Raw genomic sequence first — 24,340 nt, 5'->3', positions numbered from 1 at the left:
TTACACAGGGGTCAAAAATTAAAAATGCTCCAATAATATTGAAAAGTACACCACATTATTGGTCTGGTCATAAATATTCCTAAAAGGTATGGTTTAAACTATCTGTACGCAGGTCCGCTTGACCACAGGTCAGCGTAAGGCCGTGCATGTGCAGTTGAGTAATAAAGACGTTCACTTCCGGTTCACATGAGCTTCGGTCAGACAGTTATTTTAAGCCTCTGCTTCGCATATAAACTAATACATGGTGTCAGAAGTAAAAGAAAAGGTAAAGAGGAGACTCTTTGGCTTTGCAACACAGTGTGCCACTTTTGACTGTAGTAGTAGACAGTGTGATCTACGATCCGCCATGGCGCATCTCAGCCGCTCCACAACCGATGAAGTTGACGGGGCATGTGGCATCAAACTGGAGGCTATTTAAGGAGTGCTTTCAAATTACTCAGTTGCCACAAAGTTGAATGAGCAACCACAAAATATAGCCACATTTCAGTACTGGGTATCGATGCGAGGGAGAGGTTAACCCATTTGACACTGGCTGATGAAGATAGACAAAAACTGACACCTGTTATGAAGGCCCTCGAGGACTTTTTCCTACCTCAAGTGAATATTGTATATGAGAGATATGTGTTCAGATGTGCCGTGCAAGAATCTGAGGAACTATTTGGCAAGACTGTGCAAGCTCAGCAGCAGCTGCATGTATGTAGCATTAGAAGACGAAATGATACGGGCAGTATATGTGAGGACACCATACGTGCCCGTCTCCTGCAAGAGAAAGACCTGACACTCAACACAGGCTCAGTGTTGTGTGGGCCGCTGAAGAGGAGGTACTGCTGGCCCACCACCAGAGGGCGCCCTGCCTGAAGTGCGGGCTTCAGGCACGAGAGGGCGCGGCAACCGGGAGTGACAGCTGTCATTCATCAACAACGCCAGCTGTCACTCATCATCACATCACCACATCTCCATAAAAGCCGGGCAACTCCACCTCGCTGCCGAGATATCGTCGTACCCTCGAGGTAAAACTCTCAGCCGTTATTGTACTGAACGCACGTAATCTGTTCTTGAATATTTTGCAGACTTACCTGGTGATTACTCACAGCTGGAGCTGGGGTTTGCGGATTGTGGAGGAGTTGACGCTCTTCACTCCTCACATCAAACTCGATAAGTAGTTATTCAGGCTCTGCACGAACTGTGTCCTGTTCTAGAGGTGGAGGTGTTTTACCCACCGTGAAGGAACTGTAGCTGACTGTTTACTGGGTGTGTTTTTTCACACCCACCATTAACTGTTTTCTGCCTCCTGCCAGCAGTACCAGATCTGACAGCTGGAGACGGTGACCACCTGGGGATTCAGGACTTGGCGGCTCCGGGGTGCTCCAGATCCGGTGGCAGTGGAAATCATGTGGGATCCGGCTCTTCTCTGGATGGTGGTCTCCTATCCTTGAGCCTGCCCACACGTCACCTTCGTATATTTGACTGTAATCCAAACTCTGCATTTGTCTGTTTTGTTGTGCACATTTCACAACAGTAAAGTGTTGTATTTTTGGCTCATCCATTGTCCGTTCATTTACGCCCCCTGTTGTGGGTCTGTGTCACTACACTTTCCCAACACTCAACCTCTACCTGTACTACTGATAGGACAACCGGTACGAGCTAAAGCTCACCCACAAAACTACCGTGATCACTGGATACCAGCCACAGTAGCACGCAAGATCAACCCCCGCTCCTATACAATGAATGTGCCAGGAAAGGGGAACCTGGTTAGAAATCGCATTCACATTCATGAAACAACAGAGGTGTGCAGAGCACCGGAGGTACCGCAGAGAGAGGACAGACAAGCTGAGGACCAGTCTCCACAGAAGGGGGCTACTGACAGGTCAGCCACACCGACTAAGGAGACAACACGTAAAGACCATCCATTGTCGCCAAAGATGACACTATCGCAGAACAGCTCGAGGATTACCAGCATCGACAAGACTGTTCGGTCTGGAAGAGTATTGAAAATATCCAAAAGATATATGGAGCGACAATAGTAGATCATCTGGTGATAATCATTTGTTAATATTTTCTCTGTTTGGAAATGAACATGATATTTTGTATAACCCCATTAACAGGAATGTCATGACTGTGAGAAGTAAGGAGGATAAAGATGTGATCTTCCCTGAGTTTTATCTGTGTGATATCATGCTCTTGAATGAGGTCAAATACCTTGGACATTTTATAACTGCTGACTGGTGATGACAGAGACATTAAAAGACAACAATCAGCAATTAGTGTGCAAAACTGTAAATAAAAACAGAATACAATGATTTGAAAATCGTCTTCAACCTATATTCAATTGAATACACCACAAAGACAAGATATTTAATGTTCAAACTGATAGAATTTTGTTGTTTTTGTGCAAATATTTGATCATTTTGAAATGGATGCTTGCAACACATTTCAAAAAAGCTGTGACAGGGCAACAAAAGACTGGGAAAGTTGATGAATGCTCAAAGAACACCTAATTGGAAACAGGTGAGTGTCATGATTGGGTATAAAAGGAGCATCCCCAAAAGGCTCAGCCATTCACAAGCAAAGATGGGGTGAGGATCATCACTTTGTGAACAACTGTGTGGAAAAAATAGTCCAACAGTTTAAGAACAATGTTTCTCAACGTTCAATTGCAAGGAATTTAGGGATTCCATCATTTACAGTCCATAACATAATCAGAAGATTCAGAGAATCCTCTTACCAGCACAAAGTTCAAAAGCCAGCATCTGTGATGGTATGGGGGTGTGTTAGTGCCCATGGCATGGGCAACTTACACATCTGTGATGGCACCATCAATGCTGAAAGGAACATCCAGGTTTTGGAGCAACACATGCTGCCATCCAAGCAACGTCTTTTTCAGGGATGTCCCTGTTTATTTCAGCAAGACAATGCCAAGCCACATTCTGCACATGTTACAACAGCATGGCTTCATAGTAAAAGAGTACGGGTACTAGACTGGTCTGCCTGCAGTCCAGACCTGTCACCAAAATGTGTGGCACATTATGAAGCACAAAATACAACAATGGAGACCCCGAACTGTTGAACAAATGAAGTCGTACGTCAAGCAAGAATGGGAAAGAATTCCATCTACAAAGCTTCAACAATTAGTGTCCTCCCAGACACTTACTGAGTGTTGTTAGAAGGAAATGTGATGTAACAGTGGTAAACATACCACTGTCCCAACTTTGTGGAAACGTGTTGCAGGCATCCATTTCAAAATGAGCAAATATTTGCACAAAAACAATAAAGTTTATCATTTTGAACATTAAATATCTTGTCTTTGTAGTGTATTAAATTGAATATAGGTTGAAGAGGATTTGCAAATCATTATAAGTCCCAACTTCAATGGAATTGGGGTTGTACTTGAAAACATGAAATATCCTTGGACAGTATAGAATTATAGCGCGATGCAGAGACCTTTGATATTTCCAATTTGTTATCTCTTTTGTATACCCCTTACAGAGCCACCAGTTGATTGTCTAATTCAGTTAGCCTTTCTTAAGATTTTAGACCTAGATTAGCTGGTCCTTATATTAAGATAAACTGACTTTATCATTTCACAAGCCTTTACTGTTCAAGACGGTGTTTTGGTTCTTAAAGACCCTCCATCAGTTTGTGACCCTCACAGAGCGGTGAGTAAGTCATTTCAGCCAACATTGTTATTACTGGTAATACTAATAACAAGCTGAAGGTGACAAGACCACATCAGCAGGGTGTGCTATTGCGTAGCACTGACAAAGCAGAACCTATATACTACACCTGGATAAGACTTTAAACTGTATCCAGTGGTGAGGCCCTGGTTCTGGAGAGAATATCACTACTCCCTAGTCATCACTGTTTTGGGGCACCCTTGGGCAAGGTGTATCACCCATGAGTCTCCAGGATCAAGTGGATAGAGGTGGGTCCCCGATCAATACCTAACTAGACCTGGGTGTGGTCGAGGATCTCCCTCGATGGCACACCTTGGTTGCAACCTCTCATCTGTCCCAGTGTCTTGACTACATTTTGCTCTGGATCCAGAAAGTTGGAAGGCCAAGTTCTGGTTTGGTTCTGGTTCTGGTTTGTGCACCTGGTAGTATTGCATGCACACGCTGCTTAATGAATTAAAGACTGGAGGCCCTGTGGCTCAGATGTGGCTGAGGGTCCACTCAATCCATAAACCGACATACTCGTCTATGAGTGGCTGCGACAATGACTATACTATAATCTGAACTCGACCTACCCTGTAGCAAGCTACGTATGTTCAAAGCACGTGTCCCCATCGTTATGAACCAGCCTGATGCTTTTGAAAAGAAAAATCTGAGTTTACTGCTTACTCTGAGTTGGCATTCCCAGATTAGTGACCAAATCCCACTTTGTAGAATAATCCTGTGTCATCTTTTTTTAAGAGAAACTGTTAAATTCACAGTTGATTGCATTCACATTTAACCTTTTTTATGCTTAAACAAATCAAGGTTGAACTGTTATGCATATACTAGCGATAGACCAATTCTGATTAAATGTTTTTTGGTTTTTTTTATGTAAATCTGCCTTGACCAGTGTCTGTGGTTTCAAGACAGACTTTAAAACAACGCAAAACCACAATCTTTCTGCAGTCACATTTGACTTAGCCCGACAACCAGCCCTGAATTGCGCCAGATACTGGCCTCTCTCTCCTAGCCCGTGATTGGTTGGCGGCTAAGACACTGACATCAGCATTGGTCAGCCTCACTTAGCCAGACAACTGGCCCAACTATGAATTGGGCCAGATACTGGCCTCCATTTTGGAGTGAGATATCCCACTCCCAAACGACCAATAGGAGAACAGTGCTCACACCACATCAACGTGTGGCTGACCCATGGGCTGACGTCAGCGTATCGGCCGCCAGCCAATCACAGGCTAGGAGAGAGAGGCCAGTATGTGGCCCAATTCAGGGCCGGTTGTCGGGCTAAGCCTCGCTTTCTTAAGTTTGGGGGTGTGGCGCAAGCGCTGGTCTCCTATTGGTTATTTGGGAGTGGGAAATTTCACTCAAAAATGGAGGCCAATATCCAGCCCAATTCATAGCCGGGCCAGTTGTCGGGCTACATCTGACTAGTTTTGTACGCAAGCTCATCGGTGTAGGTTCAGTGAAATGGTGCTAGGGCTCCCCCTTGTGTCAGTGTGCAGGCAGCTGGGGGGCTTAAAACCATGGTAATGGCATATTGAAACATTGGGAAATGTGCCAGATGTAACGTTACAGCAGAGAAAATGGTATGATTTGAATTTGTAGCTTCCTTATTAATTGTTGTATCACATGCATAAAAACAAATGAAAAAAAAAAAAATCATGATATATGAACAGTCCTGTAAAAATCATCGGCACCAGCCATCATTCAACTGAGAGAGTAACTGAAAAGTATCAAAATTGATAGTTACAACTTACAATACTTTTTAGGTCAGACCTTCATCCTCTCTGGCAGTAAACCATGTTCCTGATATATTATTTTCAGTTAAATTTGTTGTATTGAAGTTTGAAATACACTTAAAAAATTTATACTTGCTTGTGTGAAGTGTAATTTTATTCAGGTCCGCCGCTACACGACCCACTCAAAGCAAAGAAAAGATGCAAACGTGTCACATGGTTTTATTGGCAAGCACTCAGCAACAGGAAGCTGCTCAGTTATGATGAGCTAAAAACTTCTTTGGTGACGATCAACACTTTACGTGTTGTATTGCTTTCCACGGTACTGGAAGAAAACACAGAAACACACACGCATTACACCATGTGAAGTAACAGCGCTGAGTGAAGGGTTAAGTATGGGGGTTTGTGTTAGGATGACCATGTGGGTGTTTGCTGAAGCTCAGCTTTGTGTTTGCTCAACTCACCTGCTGCTCTCTCCCTCCAGCAGTCTCCTGTACTCCTGGATCTCCACCTCCAAACGGGTCTTGATGTCCAGCAGCTGCTGGTACTCCTGGGCCTGCCGCTCCATCTCAGCCCTCAGCTGGACCAGCTGCTCCTCAGTGGAGACAACTTGTCTCTGGTAGATCGTCAGCATGTTGGCGTACTTGCTCTGGGTCTCTGCCAGCGTGGCCTCAAGAGACGCTTTCTGCCAAATGGAAGAAGTTATGTAAAGACAATTTGAGATGCTTTGTAACATTCAGTGGAATATGAGCTGGAGAATGAAGGAATCTACCATGCTGAGCTGAGACTGGAGTTCGATCTCTAGACTCTGCAGCCTACGTTTGACCTCTGTGATCTCTGATCGTGAGGACTGGAGTATCTCGGTACTCACAGCGAACTCCTTATTGAGCTCCTCTATCTGCAAAATAAACAAAATCACCACGTATGCAGATGATACTCTGCTATAAGTATGGATTAAACTTCCATTACATTGTCATCTTTATTTTACGTGTGTGTGTGTCTGTGTGTGTGCCCAAGATGTTCACAGAAAAACTATAATTACCTCTAAAACTACAAAATCAGTAGATTATTTTCAAATGAATGTTGGTCTTGTTTGCAATTACAATCTTTTACTTTAGGTCTTTGAGGTGACGTTACTACATGTTATAGGAGATGTGAGTTTGAGAGGATAAAATGACAAAATTACATGGTACATTAGGAACTATTATGTTACAAGGATTTTTAGGTTTTACTTTAGTCTGGAACCAGATCTCCAGTTCTCTGCGGTTCTTGGCTGTGACACTCTCGTAGTGTTGTCTCATTTCAGCCAGGACACTGGACAGGTCCTCCTGCTGCACCGCGTCCACCTCCACGTTGACCTTAGCTCCCGTCTGAGACTGCAAGATGAGCAGGTCCTGCAATGAGAGGTCAAAAGGTCAAATGACATCCAAGATCAGTTAAAAGTTAAACTGAACATCACCAACAGAACAAAAACATGACGTGTGAATTAAAGCAGAATGATCGACAGATATATTTTCAGTTTGGATACAGTAAACCTCTGACAAACATTTTGTCTGACAAGCTGATTTAAACATAAGTTAGCAGCACTAAAAAAACTTTCAATCTCCTCTTTAAATATCAAAATGTCCAGTTTGGTATTTTAATTGCATTCTAAATCTACTACAATTATTTTCTGATTTCACGCCAAACCAAATTTGAATTAGACATGGTAAAGCAGTGTGTGGGCAGTCCATTGTTATTAGCACTTATTACCCGCTGTCAGCTGTAGAGGTTTTTTTTTTTAAAGTATCGTTGGTTCTTTTGTTCATATCCCCACACGAACCCATCAGCCACAAAATTCTGGAATCAGAATGGCCGGTATTCTCTTCAGGTGGGTCTCAATGTACAGTTTAGATCAGCTTGATCAAACAGCAGCTGAATGGCGGAGTAAAGTTTCCAAAGTGTTCCACCTTCAGTTATTCATGAGGGAACATCATGATTTCTTGGTTGTAATAAGTTGTACTGACTAACCTCCTCATGGTTCTTCTTCAGCTGGATCAGCTCCTCCTTCAGATCTTCAACCTGCATCTCGAGGTCAGATCTTGCGAGAGTCAGCTCATCCAGCACCTTCTTCAGGCTGATGGTGTCTGCCTCGACCCCCTGTCGCATGTTCAGTTCACTTTCATATCTGCATGAGCACAAAGCAACAGCGTCATCATGATCATTGTTATTATAATTTCTTAAGAAAAATAAACACAGAAAAAGGCTGACTGTTAGCGCCAATGGCCACAGGGGGCAGTGTTACAGCAAGTAACCACAGTTTAAACATTCCATGAGATAGATCTTGGTTGAGGTGTGGAGCCAAGGCTGGTGTGCGTGCGTGCGTGTGTGTGCACGCGTGCGTATGTGTGACTGTGCATATGTGAGTGTTTGTGCATGTGCATGCGTGCGTACGTGTGCATGTGTGACAGTGTGTGTGTGTGTGTGTGCGCGCGCGCACATATGTACACGTGAGAGTGTATGTGTGCTTGTGCTCGCGAGTGTTTTTTGTGTGTGCCTGCGGACATGTGTTTCTGTGTGTGTACGTATGTGTGAGTGTGCATATGTGACAGCGCATGTGTGTGTTGTGTGTGTTTGTGCACGGGTGAGAGTGTGTATGTGTGTGTGTGTGTTTGCACATATGTGCACATGTGAGAAAGTGTGTGTGTGTGTGTATGTGTGCGCGCGCATGTGTGTATGTGTGAGTTTGCATATGTGACAGCGTGCGCGTGTGTGTGCACATATGTACACGTGTGTGTGCACATGTGGGAAAGTGTGTGTGTGCGTATGTGAGTGTGCATTTGTGACAGCGTGCGTGTATGTGTGTGCACATATGTACATGTGAGAAAGAGAGTGTGTGTGTGTGCCTGCAGACGTGTTTGTGTGTGTGCACGTATGTGTGTGCATGTGTCAGAGTGTGTGTGTGCACTTTTGAACACATTTTACAGTATATTAACGTTACATCAGTCAGATTATTGATGTCTTTAAGGACTCCTTCAAAAATAACATTTTTGATTCATTAAGTAATTAGTGTGCTTGTTTCCAGAGTGGAAGGTTGCCGGTTCGAGACCACTCCTGCCCATTTCTCCATGTCATGTGGAGTTACGTCATCACGCAGATCTGTATGGACTCCGTTGTGGTGACCCCGAGGGAAAAAGTAAAAAAAGAGTCATACTCACTTGACTTTGAAGTCTTCTGCAGCCAGTTTCGCATTGTCCATCGACAGGTAGAAGGTGCAATTCATGCGGGTGGCATCTGCAATCTGAAACAGAGATGAAGTCCAAATACAGACAAAAGTTAGTTTCCGTATGAATGAGTTGATTTTTTTTAATACATTGCTCGAATAAATGCATAGTTTACTAAATATCATAAAACTGGTTTGGTAAGAAAATTCAAGTCCGAGAATATTTTTTTAATGTTTTAATAGTATGCCGATTTTATTTTAGGTCTTTTTAGAAAAATGTGAGAATATTTTGTCTTTAATCTCAAAATAAATACAACTGTGCATCATGATCTAAAATACTGCATTGCCTTTAATAGAACAAACTCAATCATCACTTTCACACAGGCAGTGAGGGAAACCGCCAAGAAAACTCTGAAGGAGTGTTCAGAGTTTCACTGGCTGAGATATTTTGGCTGATTTTGTGACATTAATGCATTGTTTTATGTTTTACATTTTATTCTGTTCTCATCATATTGTGGAAATTTTCTTTACTTTGAAAGTAAAGAGCAGTGTGTGTGTGTGTGTGTGTGTGTGCCCATGATGTTCACAGAAAAACTATTTACCTCTAAAACTACAAAATCAGTAGATTATTTTCAAATGAATGTTGGTCTTGTTTGCAAATTACAATCTGTGTGTGTGTGTGTGTGTCTCATTTAATAATAAAATGTGTCAGGGGGGCGTGTTGAGGTGCCGTGCACCTTCAGGTGCAGCCACGCCCGATCCTGGGTGGGGTTCTGCACCTGAGCTGCAGGAAACAAGTTTTGCAGCAGAAACAGCTCCAGCAAAAAGCTTTTGTGCATCTTTTTTTCCTTCTTTTTTGTGTGTCTGTAATTGACACATTTTGATGATGACTCAATGAAAGCATGAATGTCATGATGCTTCATAATGTGCCTGGAGGACTGACCATTTACTTCAAGGACACGTCGCCACTGAGCCACTATCAGGAATCAAACCGTCCAGCTGTACGGTTTCTGACGGAGCTCTCGTTTGTGAAAGATTCAACTCTGATTAGTCAACAAACTTTATTCTGAGAATTTCGTATGTCCCTTCACAGCTTCTGTCCGTACAGCATTCCTACTTTACCACTTTTAGTCTGCAGATGCTAAAACAAATAAACAAACAAAAAAAAGTTTTCATTGAACTACATCAGCTTATTGTCTCCTGAACATTGTGAGATCAGTTTTTCTTTGATCTCCTAATTTCATATTCTGCCTTTATGACATCAATAAGTCTGATTCTGTCCTGTGTGGCTGCTTGTGTATTTTACTTTCTACATTTAAACATTCAATGCAAAAAATTTGATGTTTTATTTCCCGCGTTCTCACCTGCTGCTGAAGGGCGCTGATGGTGGCATAGTATGAAGACCAGTCCTGCCCCACAGGTTTGGCCTTGCTCTCCAGGAACTCCCTGATCTTCCGTTCCAGCTCAGCATTGGCCTTCTCCAGGTTGTGCACCTTGTCTAGGTAAGCGGCCAAGCGGTTGTTCAGGTTTTGCATGGTGGCCTTCTTGTTGTCAGAGATATCAATGGCATCAGATAAGCTGAAGCTGGCGCCTCTGGAGCCGGCACTGGAGAACCCGGTCCCTAGAGATACGCTTCCTCTGGAGACTTGCACCCCATAGCCCCCGGCACCCGCATACACACTGGGAGCCCTGTAGGAGGTCAAGGAGGAGCTGGAGAACATGGTGCTGGTTCGTGTGCCGCGTTAGGATGCAGAATGCAGAACAGGCAGGGCAGCTTAGGCTTTTATTCCACCTGAAGGTGAGGGAGGGGAGGTGGAAGGTTGCATCAGTCCACCTCCTCAGACAAAACAACAAGATAATGTATCGGAGCAGGAATTTCAAGAATACGGTTGTTCTACCTGTATGAAAAAATGTGCTTCAGGTGATTCTAGTAGCAGGAAGTTTCTTCTGGTTCTTCAACATCTCTGCACAGCTGATGGCACATTTATATGTCTGCAAAGAGCAACGTGTTAAAGTTTGCACGTTTCTACCGTTTCATTAAATAAAATATTTGGTGGCTTTATGACAAGCCTCGGTGCACTCACAGAAACATTTAACCCTAACTTTTAAGATTTATGTAATTTTATTACATGACAAATTCCCATTTACTTTTTTAAGATCATTTTAATACAAACCTACCAAATGAACCTTACATGATGCATATTCATTACTGTAATAAATCCTATTTATTTAAAATGCATAATCCTCAGCTTTCTGTATTTAGTATTAATAAAATATAATTATGTTACCTCTGCCATTTATCTTGTATAGGTAACACAATTATGCAATTCAAGCAATATACTTTATGTATTTTAAATAAATACTGTCATTGTTATTGATTTAGAGTAATTATATTTTATTAATACTAAATACATAAAGATGAGGATTATGCATTTCAAATAAATAGGATTTATTACAGTAATGAATATGCATCATGTAAGGTTTATTTGGTAGGTTTGTATTAAAATTATCTTTAATTTTATCAGCTTGAGCTGCTGCCCCCGCGACCCAACTCCGGATAAAGCAGAAGAAAATGGATGGATGGATGGATGCATTAAAATTATCTAAAAAAGGTAAATGGGAATTTGTCATGTAATAAAATTACATAAATCTTAAAAGTTAGGGTTAAATATTTATGTTAGTGTGGCTGTGATTGGAGAGACTTTTATCTGCTTTATTGCTGTTAGAGATCATTTTATTTTCACACTAAGATGAATTTTATGGATTTGATGGAACGGAACGATGAACTATGACTGAGTTATGATGAGCTATGAGTGGAATGTCAGCTTCCTGCCCGACAAGCTGATGTTTCGACTCTCTGGATTCCTCTGGAACGCGTGCCAGCATGTTTGTCATACTTTTTCTTCCTGATTGAGCAGAAAATTCTCCATTACAAGAATAAATTAGTTCTGATCACTTTGAAATGTCATCAGCAGTATAGATTTTATTCGAGCTGATGGAGCTGTAATTTTAGATGTTTTTATACTTTTTATAACTTTAGATTCTGCAGTGTGTATAAAACTCTCCACTTCAGTGTTTAAATATTTCGACTGACTTTAAACAGTCAGCTAAATCAATTCTAAAAAAAAATAATCTCAAACTGAAGAGAAATTTGACAATTTTTAATGTACAATTTAAAGTTGTGGGTTTGTAAAAACACATTTATGATGATTATAACCCCACCTACAGGTGAATAAATGCAATTCTTGATATTTGAGTAACATGAACACATCTTTAACATCCCTAAAAATTTCAGCTTGATAAGTTGTACATAATGCGCCACGGCCACTTTGAAGTTGCGAGTCTTATTTTGAAAAAATAAACATTAAAATTTGTAAAGTTGGACCAAGGTCAAAAAAATTAAACACTATTTCTGTGTTATTGGTAGTATTTGATGAAAGATATTCATTTGAACATGTTTTTATATTGTGAAAAATATATAGAGTGGCAGACTTCAAAATAGGCCCAGTGGGGCAAAGTTTTGTCTTTACTCAGTGGATATGATGAAAATGTTTAAACTCTTTTGGTGAATTTTTTTGTGGAGATATTTGAGTGTTGTTTGCATAAGTCACACCCACTTTATGCAAACATCACCAAAGTGTAGGATTCAACTCAGCTATGATGCACCCTGAATTTTGTGTTATTCCGTGCAAATATTTTCAGATTTTTTTTTTTTTCTTTTTCCATTTGTGGTGCCCCCTAATGACCTACTTCTAGCCTTTGTTTCTTCTTCTATGTCACTGCTGTTATGGTTAGGGGTCCAGGCGGAACTGAAGCAGGCTGTTAATGAACCCAAATGCAGGGAGCAATGAAGAGAGTTGAATTGAGCAAATGAAGATTTATTTAAAATAAATGTGCAACAGAAATTGTTCAAAGAGTCAGAAGGCATGGAGAATGGAAACAGGGCCTGCTCCGGGTGGTGGAAGTTGCAGTGCAGTCAGAACCAGGTAGGAGGAAAAGGTGCTGATAGGAATCCAGGGCAGGAACCGCTGCCAGGTGGCCGCTTACAGAAGTGAGGACAGAGACGTGTCCTGAGGAGAGGAAGACACAGAGGTGAAGCACTCATAACGCAGACAGCTCAATTGAAAGTTCAGCCATACACCCTATTGAGATATCCCATAATCCCTTGCGCGCCAGAGAGTTGTTGTGGTCTAAACAGAGAATCCACATGACGACAAATGCAAATGAACATTATACTACCAAAATGTACATTTTTATGCTTTTCATCACGTTAATAAGAGACTGCATGCACGAGACCCTGAAAACTTGCTAAAACAAATATTCCAACTACTCTGTGTCTGCTACGTTTAATCTGCGTGGAATTTAATAAATGCAAACAGAATTTCAGACATCTTACAAATTACTCTGGAACAAAGTGTTGTAAAGGACAACAAGCAGGATGTTAAAGAGAAAACTTCACTTTTATTTTTACTTTCTATATTTAAACATTCAATAGGGTTCCCAGTCCTGCTGGGACTGGGAACAGCAGTGCAAGCATGTGGCAGAAGTCCAGGTTTGAGCAGCCATCCAGCAGTGAGTTACTCCATTTCATTGGCGGCGGAGCTCTGCACTGTGATTGGCTCACACAGATGCAAGCTAATTATACTACGAACGAAGTGACGCACAGCAGTGCGAAGCTCACTCATGGTCAGTGTTGTATAAAGTACAGGAAAATCACACTTAAGTAAAAGTACAGATACTGTTGTGTGGGCCGCTGAAGAGGAGGTACTGCTGGCCCACCACCACCAGATGGCGCCCTGCTTGAAGTGCGGGCTTCAAGCAGGAGAGGGCGTCATAGCAACCGGGAGTGACAGCTGTCACTCGTCATCAGCACCAGCTGTCACTCCTCCACATCACCACCACCTTAAAGGCTGGACTGCAACTCCACCTCCCCGCCGAGAAATCAGCTACCTTGGAGGTAATTTCTCTGCTACACTTAACTCTTAGAGTCTGAACTTCTTTGCAGCCGTTTTCCTGTGGTGTGCCTTATCTGAGGGATTGGCGTTTGGTGTGATCAGCGACGGCTTCGCTTCACACCCCAACCAGATAAGTGGTTAGACAGGAGCTGCACGAGTGTGTGACTGGAGGTGGAGGTGCTCCCTCCCAAAAGAACACAGACTGTGGGATTACTGAGTGTGCGTACTCACACTCACCTGTGCTGTTTCTGTTCTCTGCCAGCAGTGCCAGGTCTGACAGCTGGAGACAGTGACCACCTGGGGACTCAGGACTTGGCGGCTCCAGTGTTCTTCAGATCCGTTGGCGGTGAGGGCCGTGTGGGATCCGGCTCGGTTCTGGACGGGCGTCTCCTATCCTCAAGCCTGCCCACACGTCACCCGTGTATTGACTGTATTTCCAAACTTGTTGTCTGTATTCCGTTGTGCACAATTTACAACATTAAATTGTTACTGTTTGGCTTATCCATTGCCCGTTCTTTTACGCCCCCTGTTGTGGGTCCGTGTTCCTACACTTTCACAACAGATACCATAAAAAAAATGGCTTTGGTAGTTCAAGTCACCGACTGAAATGCTACTCAAGTAAAAGTCTTAAAGTATCTAGTATTTATTGTACTTAAGTATGACGAGTAATGTACAACTAAATATACTCAAGTACTGAAAGTAAAAGTACAAGTAAATGTTAATAATCAAAAACAGACTGATTTTTTTATATTACAAAGTTTATCTAGGCTTGTAAATGACGGGTAGTATTAGTCAAAATACTGAAAATTGTGCACATCACACAAAAACACTTCAGAAACAAGGTTTCAAAACCTAAACGAGAGTAGGCTACTCATAGGTGTTCACAAGAAACAGTTATTTATTTCTATATGTATTTATTTTCATTGCTACATGGTTTTATCTTTTCTGTTGTGTTTTGTTTTAGGTTCTTTTTGTCTTTTTCTCTAAAATTGTATTGTAACATTATTAGTCTATTATTATGAACTATTATTGTCTGTTATGTAGACTATTATTGTTGTTGCTATTATTAATATATGAATAAAAATAAATTTAAAAAATTACAATTTGACTCTTTTACGACAACGAATGCCGAGCCATTAATTATACAGAAAACAAATCAACACAAACGTGATGATGCGAACAGCTTAATACTAACTTTAACATTGAAAATGCCATAGACATGCTAACACATTAGCATCTGTCCTGTTTTTAAGTTATAAAATACATCTATCAACTGTTTTAGAAGACCATAACAGGTCAGGTTAACATAAAAATATTAAATATTACTCACAGACATCTGCTCTTCAGGGTTGTAGCACGGAAAAATTAGGATAAAGCAAAATTAAACAATGAATCCATGAATTGTAGATCGAAGCACTGCTTTGATCTATGAATCACTGCTTCGATTGGTTCAAGGTTCAAAGCAAAGCCGCACTGCAGAAAAGTTTATTACAGACCCACTGCGGGTCTGTAATCAATGTAGAGAAATTATCATTTTCCTGACAAACAACTGCAAAAAAGCTTACTGGACATCTCATGACAAATCGGCCTGACTTTGTTGCAGTCACTAGTTGTCTCTGGGTGAAAACATGACTTGACAGTGACTTCTTCCCACCTCTGCCAAATTTTGAGTAAACAGTGAAACAGGAAATGTCAAATGTGTTTACCTTTAGAAAGTTTTGTTTTTTTATAATTCCCCCTAGTTTTGATCTGCCTTTTTTTTTATTAATCTGTTCTTTTGTATGTTGTTTTGGCTATTATATTTAATCTTCTGTAAGGTTTCTGTGTAACTTTTTGTTTGTCTCATTAAATATAAAAATGTTAAATGTTGAAACAGGAAGTGCCAAATGCTGAGTCCACAGTGAAACAGAAAATGTCAAATGTTGAACACTTCCTGGCATGGGTGGAGCTAGAGGGGAGGTCAGGGTGGCACTGGACCGCCCTGAAATCTGATTAGACACCCCAGATGATTGACATGTCATGGCACGGCACGTCTGTTTTGAAAAGAGCCATTTCGAAATCTGTGACACATATTGACTGCAGTTCTAATTCACCTTAGTAGAAGACAAAGGTGGGGTGAAGTCACCATCAAGTCATGAATCAGCAAGTCCCAAGTCATAATGACCAGTTGTTTGCAAGCTGACTTGAGACTTGACTTGGGACTTTCAGATTTATGACTTGAAAATGACTTGACAGTGACTTTGTCTCACCTCTGATAGAATAAAAATCTTCAAACCAGATTTGAACCTAAACACGTCATCTGAACCACGGAGTCCTAATGACACCAAAGTTATATCGGTGAGTAAACGACCGTATTTTATGCCAGAAATGAGGTCCAGGTTGTTAAAAGAGGCATTTCTCATTTAATTTGGGTTGGCTTATATATACACGTGTGCCCACCACTGTGTGTTTCTCCTGTGATTTCAGATGAGTACAATTAGCAGGCAGCAGATGATTCATGCTTTGTTGGCTTATATGGGATGTAAGATGCTGCCCCTCAGTGTTTCTCAGTTGCCCTCAAAAGTACTGGAACACTTGGTATTTCATACATTTTAATTTGTTTATACCATTTCAAATACAAAATAATAATATGAGTGAAGCGCCACACTGCGGCGCGAAGCTAGCTCATGGTACAGGGCGTCCTAAACAGGAAGTGCCAATTTTCAAATCCACAGTAAAACAGGAAATGTTCAAATGTCAAACACTTCCTGGATTGACAGACGAGATTCCATGGAATCTTGCGGGAACTCAGTGGCAAGACAGGAAGTGCAAATTTATCAGTCACAGTAAAACAGGAATGGAATGGAATGAGATTTATTATCATTGTCATTACAAATGCAACAACGAGATTATGTTTACACTCCAGTTACCTCAGAATACAGCAATTAATCCACAGTTATTACTTATTTACCGTAATAATGGCACACATCCAAATTAAAGACAACACATATACATTTGACATTGTTTATGTGCTATAAACTTGAAGCAGTCCGTCATCCGAATTGAGGCAAAGTGGGTGAAGGCCGCAGCAAACGTGAGTTGCACCGCCATCAGCTTGGGGAGGGCGGCGGCAGAGTCCCAAGCTATATTGGGACTCCCATTAAAATCACAGATGGGACTGGTAGGCAAACTGCAGAGGGTCCAGCAGTCTGAAGTGGGCCAAGGGGAGTCTTTCCACTATTTTATCATGTGTGATGTGAGGGTAGATGATTGCTCGGGCAACTGGAAAACATTCTGTAAAATGGAGATGTAAATTTTCAATTTGGTTCAGTTTGGAGTTGCCATGGCAAGTTTGCCTCCCGATCCTGATCTATGAGGCTCTATTCTGTCTGGCACTTGCGTTGTGAGGGAAGATGACCAGTGACAGTTTTGGCCATATGGTGCATTTCTCTGGTCATGATCCAGGATGCAGGTGCATCAGTGTTGAGGACCAAACAGCCAAAGACATAGCCACCTGCTTGTGTAGTTGCCATCCAGAACCCAAAAAGGTTCCAGTGATGTGTTGCACCTGTGCACGCTCCCAGAACCATACTTAATTCAAATGTACTTGTTGCCATTTGTAACATCTTGTCTTTTTGTAAATGCTGAACAGGTCATATGAAGAAAAAACCATATGATGTAGAAGCAGTTCGAATGTTCATGGTGCAGAAAAGGAAAGAAATGAAGAGGCGACTGATTGAAGAGAAAATGAGAAAGGAGATGTTACAGAGAGAGCAGTCCGAGATGAGAAGACAAAGACTGCAGGAAGTCTACAGGAAGCAGCGGGAAGCATTGAAACGTTCTGCTGCGAGGTCACGTGTGGGCCGTAGAAAAAAGCAACTTTGGCTGAAGGAGGAGGAGGAGAAGAAAGTCTCACGGACACCATCACCTTCTCCTGTTGAAGAGGTATAACTCAATAAGTACATGAAACATCATCACACACTCAAAAAATGGTTCTTTGGATGACTCAATTCAATTATGAGCAAGTTTTCATTGAGTAAATATATGTAGCCCCAACTCAAATAAAACACATCCATGCAAGATAATGTAATTTAATTTAGTTGGGACTACATATATTTAGTAGCTGGAATCCAGTCCAGTGAGTCAGTTTTTTGAATGTATCGCTCAAACAAATGGCTCATTGGATGAGCTCAGTTCAATTATGGGCAGGATTTCATCTAAAAATTATATATGTAGTGTCAACTAAATTAAATTAAATTATCTTGCATGGATGTACTTTATTTGAGTTGGGGCTACATATATTTATTAGAGGGAAACCCTGCTCATAATTGAATTGAGTTCATCTAATGCATCAGTTTTCTGAGTGCACCAAATCCATATGAAGTCTGAAATGATTATAATGAGTCCAAATAAATAACAAAGCTGCCATGTTATGATGTCCAAAAAGGAACAAGAGCATCCCTTGGTGGAATTAGACAAAGACAAATGTCTGGAGTCTATGCAGAGTCCTTCAATCAGTGACCTTTCTGTGACTGAGGAGGATGAGGACTGCAGAAGCCCCATTAAGGAAGCTGATGCTCTATCAGAAGAAGAATACCTTCCAAGTGAAGAAAGCCTACCAATGTTGGATGAGGAAGGTACGAGTAGAAGCCAAGCAAAAGTAGCTGATGAATTTGGTTTTATCAATTCATTTATGAATTGTTGAGTTTATATGTTAACTGTCTTCCACAGGAGAGGGGTTATGTACATCTGAGGAGGATGAGGACTGCACAGCCCCAGTGAGGAAGATGAAGAATCCCTTCCAGATGAAGACAGTCCACCAGTGCTGGATGAAGAAGGTATGAGTAGAAGCCAAGCAAAAGTAGCTGTTAAATTTGGTTTTATCAATTAATTTATGAATTGTTGAGTTTATATGTTAACTGTCTTCTACAGTAGAGGGGTTATGTGCATCTGAGGAGGATGAGGACTGCACAAGCCCCAGTAAGGAAGATGAAGAATACCTTCCCAGTAGAGACAGTCCACCAGTGCTGGATGCAGAAGGTATGAGTAGAAGCCAAGCAAAAGTAGCTGTTAAATTTGGTTTTATCAGTTAATTTATGAATTGTTGAGTTTATATGTTAACTGTCTTCCACAGGAGAGGGGTTATGTACGTCTGAGGAGGATGGGGACTGCACAAGCCCCAGTAAGGAAGCTGAAGATTACCTTCCCGATGAAGACAGTCCACCAGTGCTGGATGAAGAAGGTATGAGTAGAAGCCAAGCAAAAGTAGCTGTTAAATTTGGTTTTATCAGTTAATTTATGAATTGTTGAGTTTATATGTTAACTGTCTTCCACAGTAGAGGGGTTATGTACGTCTGAGGAGGATAGGGACTGCACAAGCCCCATTGAGGAAGATGAAAAATCCCTTCCCGATGAAGACAGTCCACCAGTGCTGGATGAAGAAGGTATGAGTAGAAGCCAAGCAAAAGTAGCTGTTAAATTTGGTTTTATCAATTAATTTCTGAACTGCTGAGTTTATATGTTAACTGTCTTCCACAGTAGAGGGGTTATGTACATCTGAGGAGGATAAGGACTGCACAAGCCCCAGTAAGGAAGATGAATCCCTTCCCGATGAAGACAATCCACCAGTGCTGGATGAAGAAGGTATGAGTAGAAGCCAAGCAAAAGTAAGTTGTTAAATTTGGTTTTAACAATTAATTTATGAATTGTTGAGTTTATATGTTAACTGTCTTCCACAGTAGAGGGGTTATGTACGTCTGAGAAGGATGAGGACTGCACTAGCCCCAGTAAGGAAGATGAAGAATACCTTCCCAGTGGAGACAGTCCACCAGTGCTGGATGAAGAAGGTATGAGTAGAAGCCAAGCAAAAGTAGCTGTTAAATTTGGTTTTATCAATTAATTTATGAATTGTTGAGTTTATATGCTAACTGTCTTCCACAGTAGAGGGGTTATGTACGTCTGAGAAGGATGAGGACTGCACTAGCCCCAGTAAGGAAGATGAAGAATACCTTCCCAGTGGAGACAGTCCACCAGTGCTGGATGAAGAAGGTATGAGTAGAAGCCAAGCAAAAGTAGCTGTTAAATTTGGTTTTATCAGTTAATTTATGAATTGTTGAGTTTATATGTTAACGGTCTTCCACAGTAGAGGGATTATGTACGTCTGAGAAGGATAAGGACTGCACAAGCCCCAGTAAGGAAAATGAAGAATCCCTTCCCGATGAAGACAGTCCACCAGTGCTGGATGAAGAAGGTATGAGTAGAAGCTAAGCAAAAGTAGCTGTTAAATTTGGTTTTATCAATTAATTTATGAACTGTTGAGTTTATATGTTAACTGTCTTCCACAGTAGAGGGGTTATGTACGTTTGAGGAGGATGAGGACTGCACAATCCCCATTGAGAAAGGTGAAGGATTCCGTCCCAGTGACGACAGCCCACCAATGTTGGATGAAGAAGGTACGAGTAGAACCCAAGCAAAAGTAGCTGTTAAATTTGGGTTTATCAATTAATTTATGAATTGTTGAGTTTATATCTTAACTGTCTTCATCAGTAGAGGGGTTATGTATGTGTGAGGAGAATAAGGACTGCACAAGCCCCACTGAGGAAGGTGATGTTCCTTCAGCAGATGACTACCTTCCCAATGAAGACAGCCTCCCAATGTGGGATGAGAAAGGTACGAGTAGAAGCCAAGAAAAAGTAGCTGTTAAATTTGGGTTTATCAGCTGTGGATGTTTTTACAGCTTCCTTTTTGTTTTTCTCTTTTCCATCTGTCTTTTTTTCCAGATGAGGAACAGCTCTCACCTGATGCGCTATGTTGTCATCAGGCAGCAAGGCTCATCTTTAGCACCGCCTATGGTATATGCCAGCAGCTGCTGCTTGATGAGATGACCATATCCACGGCTGAACAAGAACTTCTGCTCTTAGTCCAAATGCTGCAGGTGCGTCTATCATGACCTAAACATGACACATATCAACTGGATTACTGAATCATCTCCAGAATTCACATGAACACTTCCCACATAAACCTCAAAGAATAGTTTGAATTTGACTTTGCTGTGATACTACAGAGCCTAAGATCACGGGTGTTACATTTAATGTTGGCTTCAGCTTTTTGTCTTCTTCTCAGGGTGGATTAGCTGCTAATTTCCACAGACTGGTTTTTGTTGGTAATTTAGGGTCAGTACCCACATCACCTGCTTCAGGGTCATAATGCGATCAACCCGACTGAGCACCCTGTCCAAACAAACACTGAATGGACTAGGAGCCAGAACACAACTATTCAGAACAACACTATTCACTCAGTAGAAATCCGAGATCTCCAAAATGCAGTTTAATCTTTCTTTGTGATTAGTCGTTAAATGTATAGGATGATCACTCTTGATGGCTTACTGTGTATTTTTGTTTGATTGCATCTTATTCATGCACTAATTTATTTGTGTGATATTTTGACCCTACAGGACATTCAGCAGGAAAATGAGTGTGGCCAATCAGAGCTGAAGAGTCCTGATGAGAAAAGCATGACAGGAGAAGCAACACCAAGACCAATAGGAGAAGAAGAGCCTTGTTCAGATGATGAGTCCCAGAAGGACAGCATCCCACCCTCTGAGGAAGGTATGATAACCCAAGCATAGTCAGCTGTTGAATTTGGGTTTATCAATTAATTTATGAATTGTTGAGTTTATATGTTAACTGTCTCCCACAGTAGAGGGGTTATGTTTGTCTGAGGAGGATGAGGACTGCACAAGCCCCATTGAGGAAGGTGAAAAGTCCCTTCCCAGTGAAGAAAGCCCACCAGTGCTGGATGAAGAAGGTATGAGTAGAAGCCAAACAAAAGTAGTTGTTAAATTTGGTTTTATCAATTAATTTATGAATTGTTGAGTTTATATGTTGACTGTCTTCCACAGAAGAGGGGTTATGTTTGTCTGAGGAGGATGAGGACTGCACAAACCCCACTGAGGAAGATGAAAACTCCCTTCCCGATGAAGATAATCCACCAGTGCTGGATGAAGAAGGTATGAGTAGAAGCCAAGCAGAAGTAGCTGTTAAATTTGGTTTTATCAATTAATTTATGAATTGTTGAGTTTATATGTTAACTGTCTTCCACAGTAGAGGGGTTATGTACGTCTGAGGAGGATGAGGACTGCACAAGCCCCATTGAGGAAGGTGAAAAGTCCCTTCCCAGTGAAGAAAGCCCACCAGTGCTGGATGAAGAAGGTATGAGTAGAAGCCAAACAAAAGTAGTTGCTAAATTTGGTTTTATCAATTAATTTATGAATTGTTGAGTTTATATGTTGACTGTCTTCCACAGAAGAGGGGTTATGTTTGTCTGAGGAGAATAAGGACTGCACAAGCCCCACTGAGGAAGGTGATGTTCCTTCAGCAGATGACTACCTTCCCAATGAAGACAGCCTCCCAATGTGGGATGAGGAAGGTACGAGTAGAAGCCAAGAAAAAGTAGCTATTAAATTTGGGTTTATCAGCTGTGGGTGTTTTTACATCTTCCTTTTTGTTTTTCTCTTTTCCATCTGTCTTTTTTTCCAGATGAGGAACAGCTCTCACCTGATGCGCTATGTTGTCATCAGGCAGCAAGGCTCATCTTTAGCACCACCTATGGTATATGCCAGCAGCTGCTGCTTGATGAGATGACCATATCCACGGCTGAACAAGAACTTCTGCTCTTAGTCCAAATGCTGCAGGTGCGTCTGTCTATCATGACCTTCTAAACATGACACATAACTGGATTACTGAATCATCTCCAGAATTCATATGAACACTTCCCACATAAACCTCAAAGAATAGTTTGAATTTGACTTTGCTGTGATACTACAGAGCCTAAGATCACGGGTGTTACATTTAATGTTGGCTTCAGCTTTTTGTCTTCTTCTCAGGGTGGATTAGCTGCTAATTTCCACAGACTGGTTTTTGTTGGTAATTTAGGGTCGTTAAATGTATAGGATGATCACTCTCGTTGGCTCACTGTGTATTTTTGTTTGATTGAATCTTATTCATGCACTGATTTGATTATTTGCGTGATATTTTGACCCTACAGGACAATCAGCAGGAAAATGAGTGTGGCCAATCAGAGCTGAAAAGCCCTGATGAGGAAAGCATGACAGGAGAAGCAACACCAAGACCAGTAGGAGAAGAAGAGCCTTGTTCAGATGATGAGTCCCAGAAGGAGTACAGCATTCCATCCTCTGAGAAAAGTATGATAACCCAAGCACAGTCAGCTGTTGAATTTGGGTTTATCAATTAATTTATGAATTGTTGAGTTTATATGTTAACTGTCTCCCACAGTAGAGGGGTTATGTTTGTCTGAGGAGGATGAGGACTGCACAAGCCCCATGGAGGAAGGTGAGGAATCCATTCCCAGTGAAGAAAGCCCACCAGTGCTGGATGAAGAAGGTACAAGTAGAAGCCAAGCAAAAGTAGCTGTTAAATTTGGGTTTATCAATTAATTTATGAGTTGGTGAGTTTATATGTTAACTGTCTTCCACAGTAGAGGGGTTATGTATGTCTGGAGGAGGATGAAGACTGCACAAGCCCCATTGAGGAAGGTGAGGAATCCATTCCCAGTGAAGACAGCCCACCAATGCTGGATGAAGAAGGTATGAGTCGAAGCCAAACAAAAGGAGCTGTCAAATTTGGGTTTATCAGCTGTGGGTGTTTTTTACATCTTCCTTTTTGTTTTTCTCTTTTCCATCTGCCTTTTCTTCCAGATGAGGAAAATGGGTGTGACCAATCAAAGCTGAATGTCAGCAGTGAAGACGACACTCATGAGGTAAATGTCCAAGTGGAGAAGAACCAGCAGGACATCGTCATGGTACAGCCACACAAACACCCCACTCAGGGACATTAGATTATGAATCTTATGTGTCACATATCGATTGTTTGGAGACTTCCAACATTTGGATTCTTGTCCTTTAATTTTGTACTTTTTTCCACGTGTATGGTTTTGTCTAGGTTCATGTCATGGAAGAACCTGTGACTGAGACAGAAAAGAAGACTTTGCCCTATGACCAGGTTGTGAAAGATCAGATGATGATCATGCTGGCTGAGGTTGCAAAGCATGCAGAAGCTGTTTCCCAACTGACTTTTGAGGTAAACAATCAGGAGCTGTCTCATCTGGGAAAATGGTTCAGATTGACATTTCTGGAACAAACACTGAATGATTGTGGATCCAGCTTAATGTGAAATGGGGGTAAAGTGAGATGTTTAGTACCGACTCTCTCTCATCAGTCAGTGTTTGTTTATGCAGGATCTTTCTCATATTTTAATTAAAACTTTGGGATTGCCCCCCCCAGTCTGCTGCTGATTGTAGTGAAAAAAATGTACAGTTACTACAGAAGAGTAATGTTCAGTGCGATACTCAACAAATCAACTGTTTGGTCTGTGTGTCAAATTCTCTTCACTCAGATGACGAGGATGGTACAGACATACACAGGAGGAACGTTCCCCGTGTCTCCTTCTGCCGTACCTGGATTCACCGTCCTCGTTCAACAGACAGAACAGCGACCAGAGTCCAAGACTGATTCAGACAGGTACAACAAGAAACATTTATGTTGCTGTTATTTTCATTCATGTGAAAGTAAATATCTGTCAGATCACGAGACAGGAAACATGGATTAAATTGTCCTTGTTTTCCTGTTTTTCTTCAGTTGCAAAGACAGCTGCATTGAGGCAGCCTGAGGAGGAGATGGAGACAAAGTGAGCTGATGCCCCTCATAGGAACATGATGCTGCTAGCAGATGACATCTCACTCTGACCTAACGAACAAGAAGATGAAAAACAAGAAGCTCGCATC

General features: G+C 41.5%; 1 protein-coding gene across 2 annotated transcripts; it reads right to left on the bottom strand.

Annotated features, from left to right (window-relative positions):
• Nucleotides 1-1,126: 1,126 nt before the first annotated feature.
• LOC117505930 (keratin, type I cytoskeletal 13-like) lies at nt 1,127-20,920 on the bottom strand. 2 transcript variants are annotated; one of them, XM_034165466.1, is made up of 10 exons: nt 20,338-20,920; nt 10,505-10,598; nt 9,971-10,398; nt 8,602-8,684; nt 7,415-7,571; nt 6,637-6,798; nt 6,177-6,302; nt 5,869-6,089; nt 5,693-5,729; nt 1,127-1,137 (listed from the first exon to the last, which is right to left on the bottom strand). In XM_034165466.1, exons 3-10 carry the CDS (start codon nt 10,325-10,327, stop codon nt 1,135-1,137), a joined length of 1,146 nt encoding a protein of 381 aa, XP_034021357.1. In that variant the 5' UTR covers nt 10,328-10,398; nt 10,505-10,598; nt 20,338-20,920; the 3' UTR covers nt 1,127-1,134. The 2 variants fall into 2 exon arrangements, with proteins under 2 accessions (XP_034021357.1, XP_034021356.1); XM_034165465.1 differs by lacking the exons at nt 1,127-1,137; nt 20,338-20,920 and having other exon boundaries at nt 5,609-5,729.
• Between the last annotated feature and the right edge of the window lie 3,420 nt (nt 20,921-24,340).

Source organism: Thalassophryne amazonica, unplaced genomic scaffold (genome assembly GCF_902500255.1).
Source record: "Thalassophryne amazonica unplaced genomic scaffold, fThaAma1.1, whole genome shotgun sequence".
Classification (NCBI taxonomy): Eukaryota; Metazoa; Chordata; class Actinopteri; order Batrachoidiformes; family Batrachoididae; genus Thalassophryne; species Thalassophryne amazonica.
This window is presented reverse-complemented; position numbering and strand designations above follow the sequence as displayed.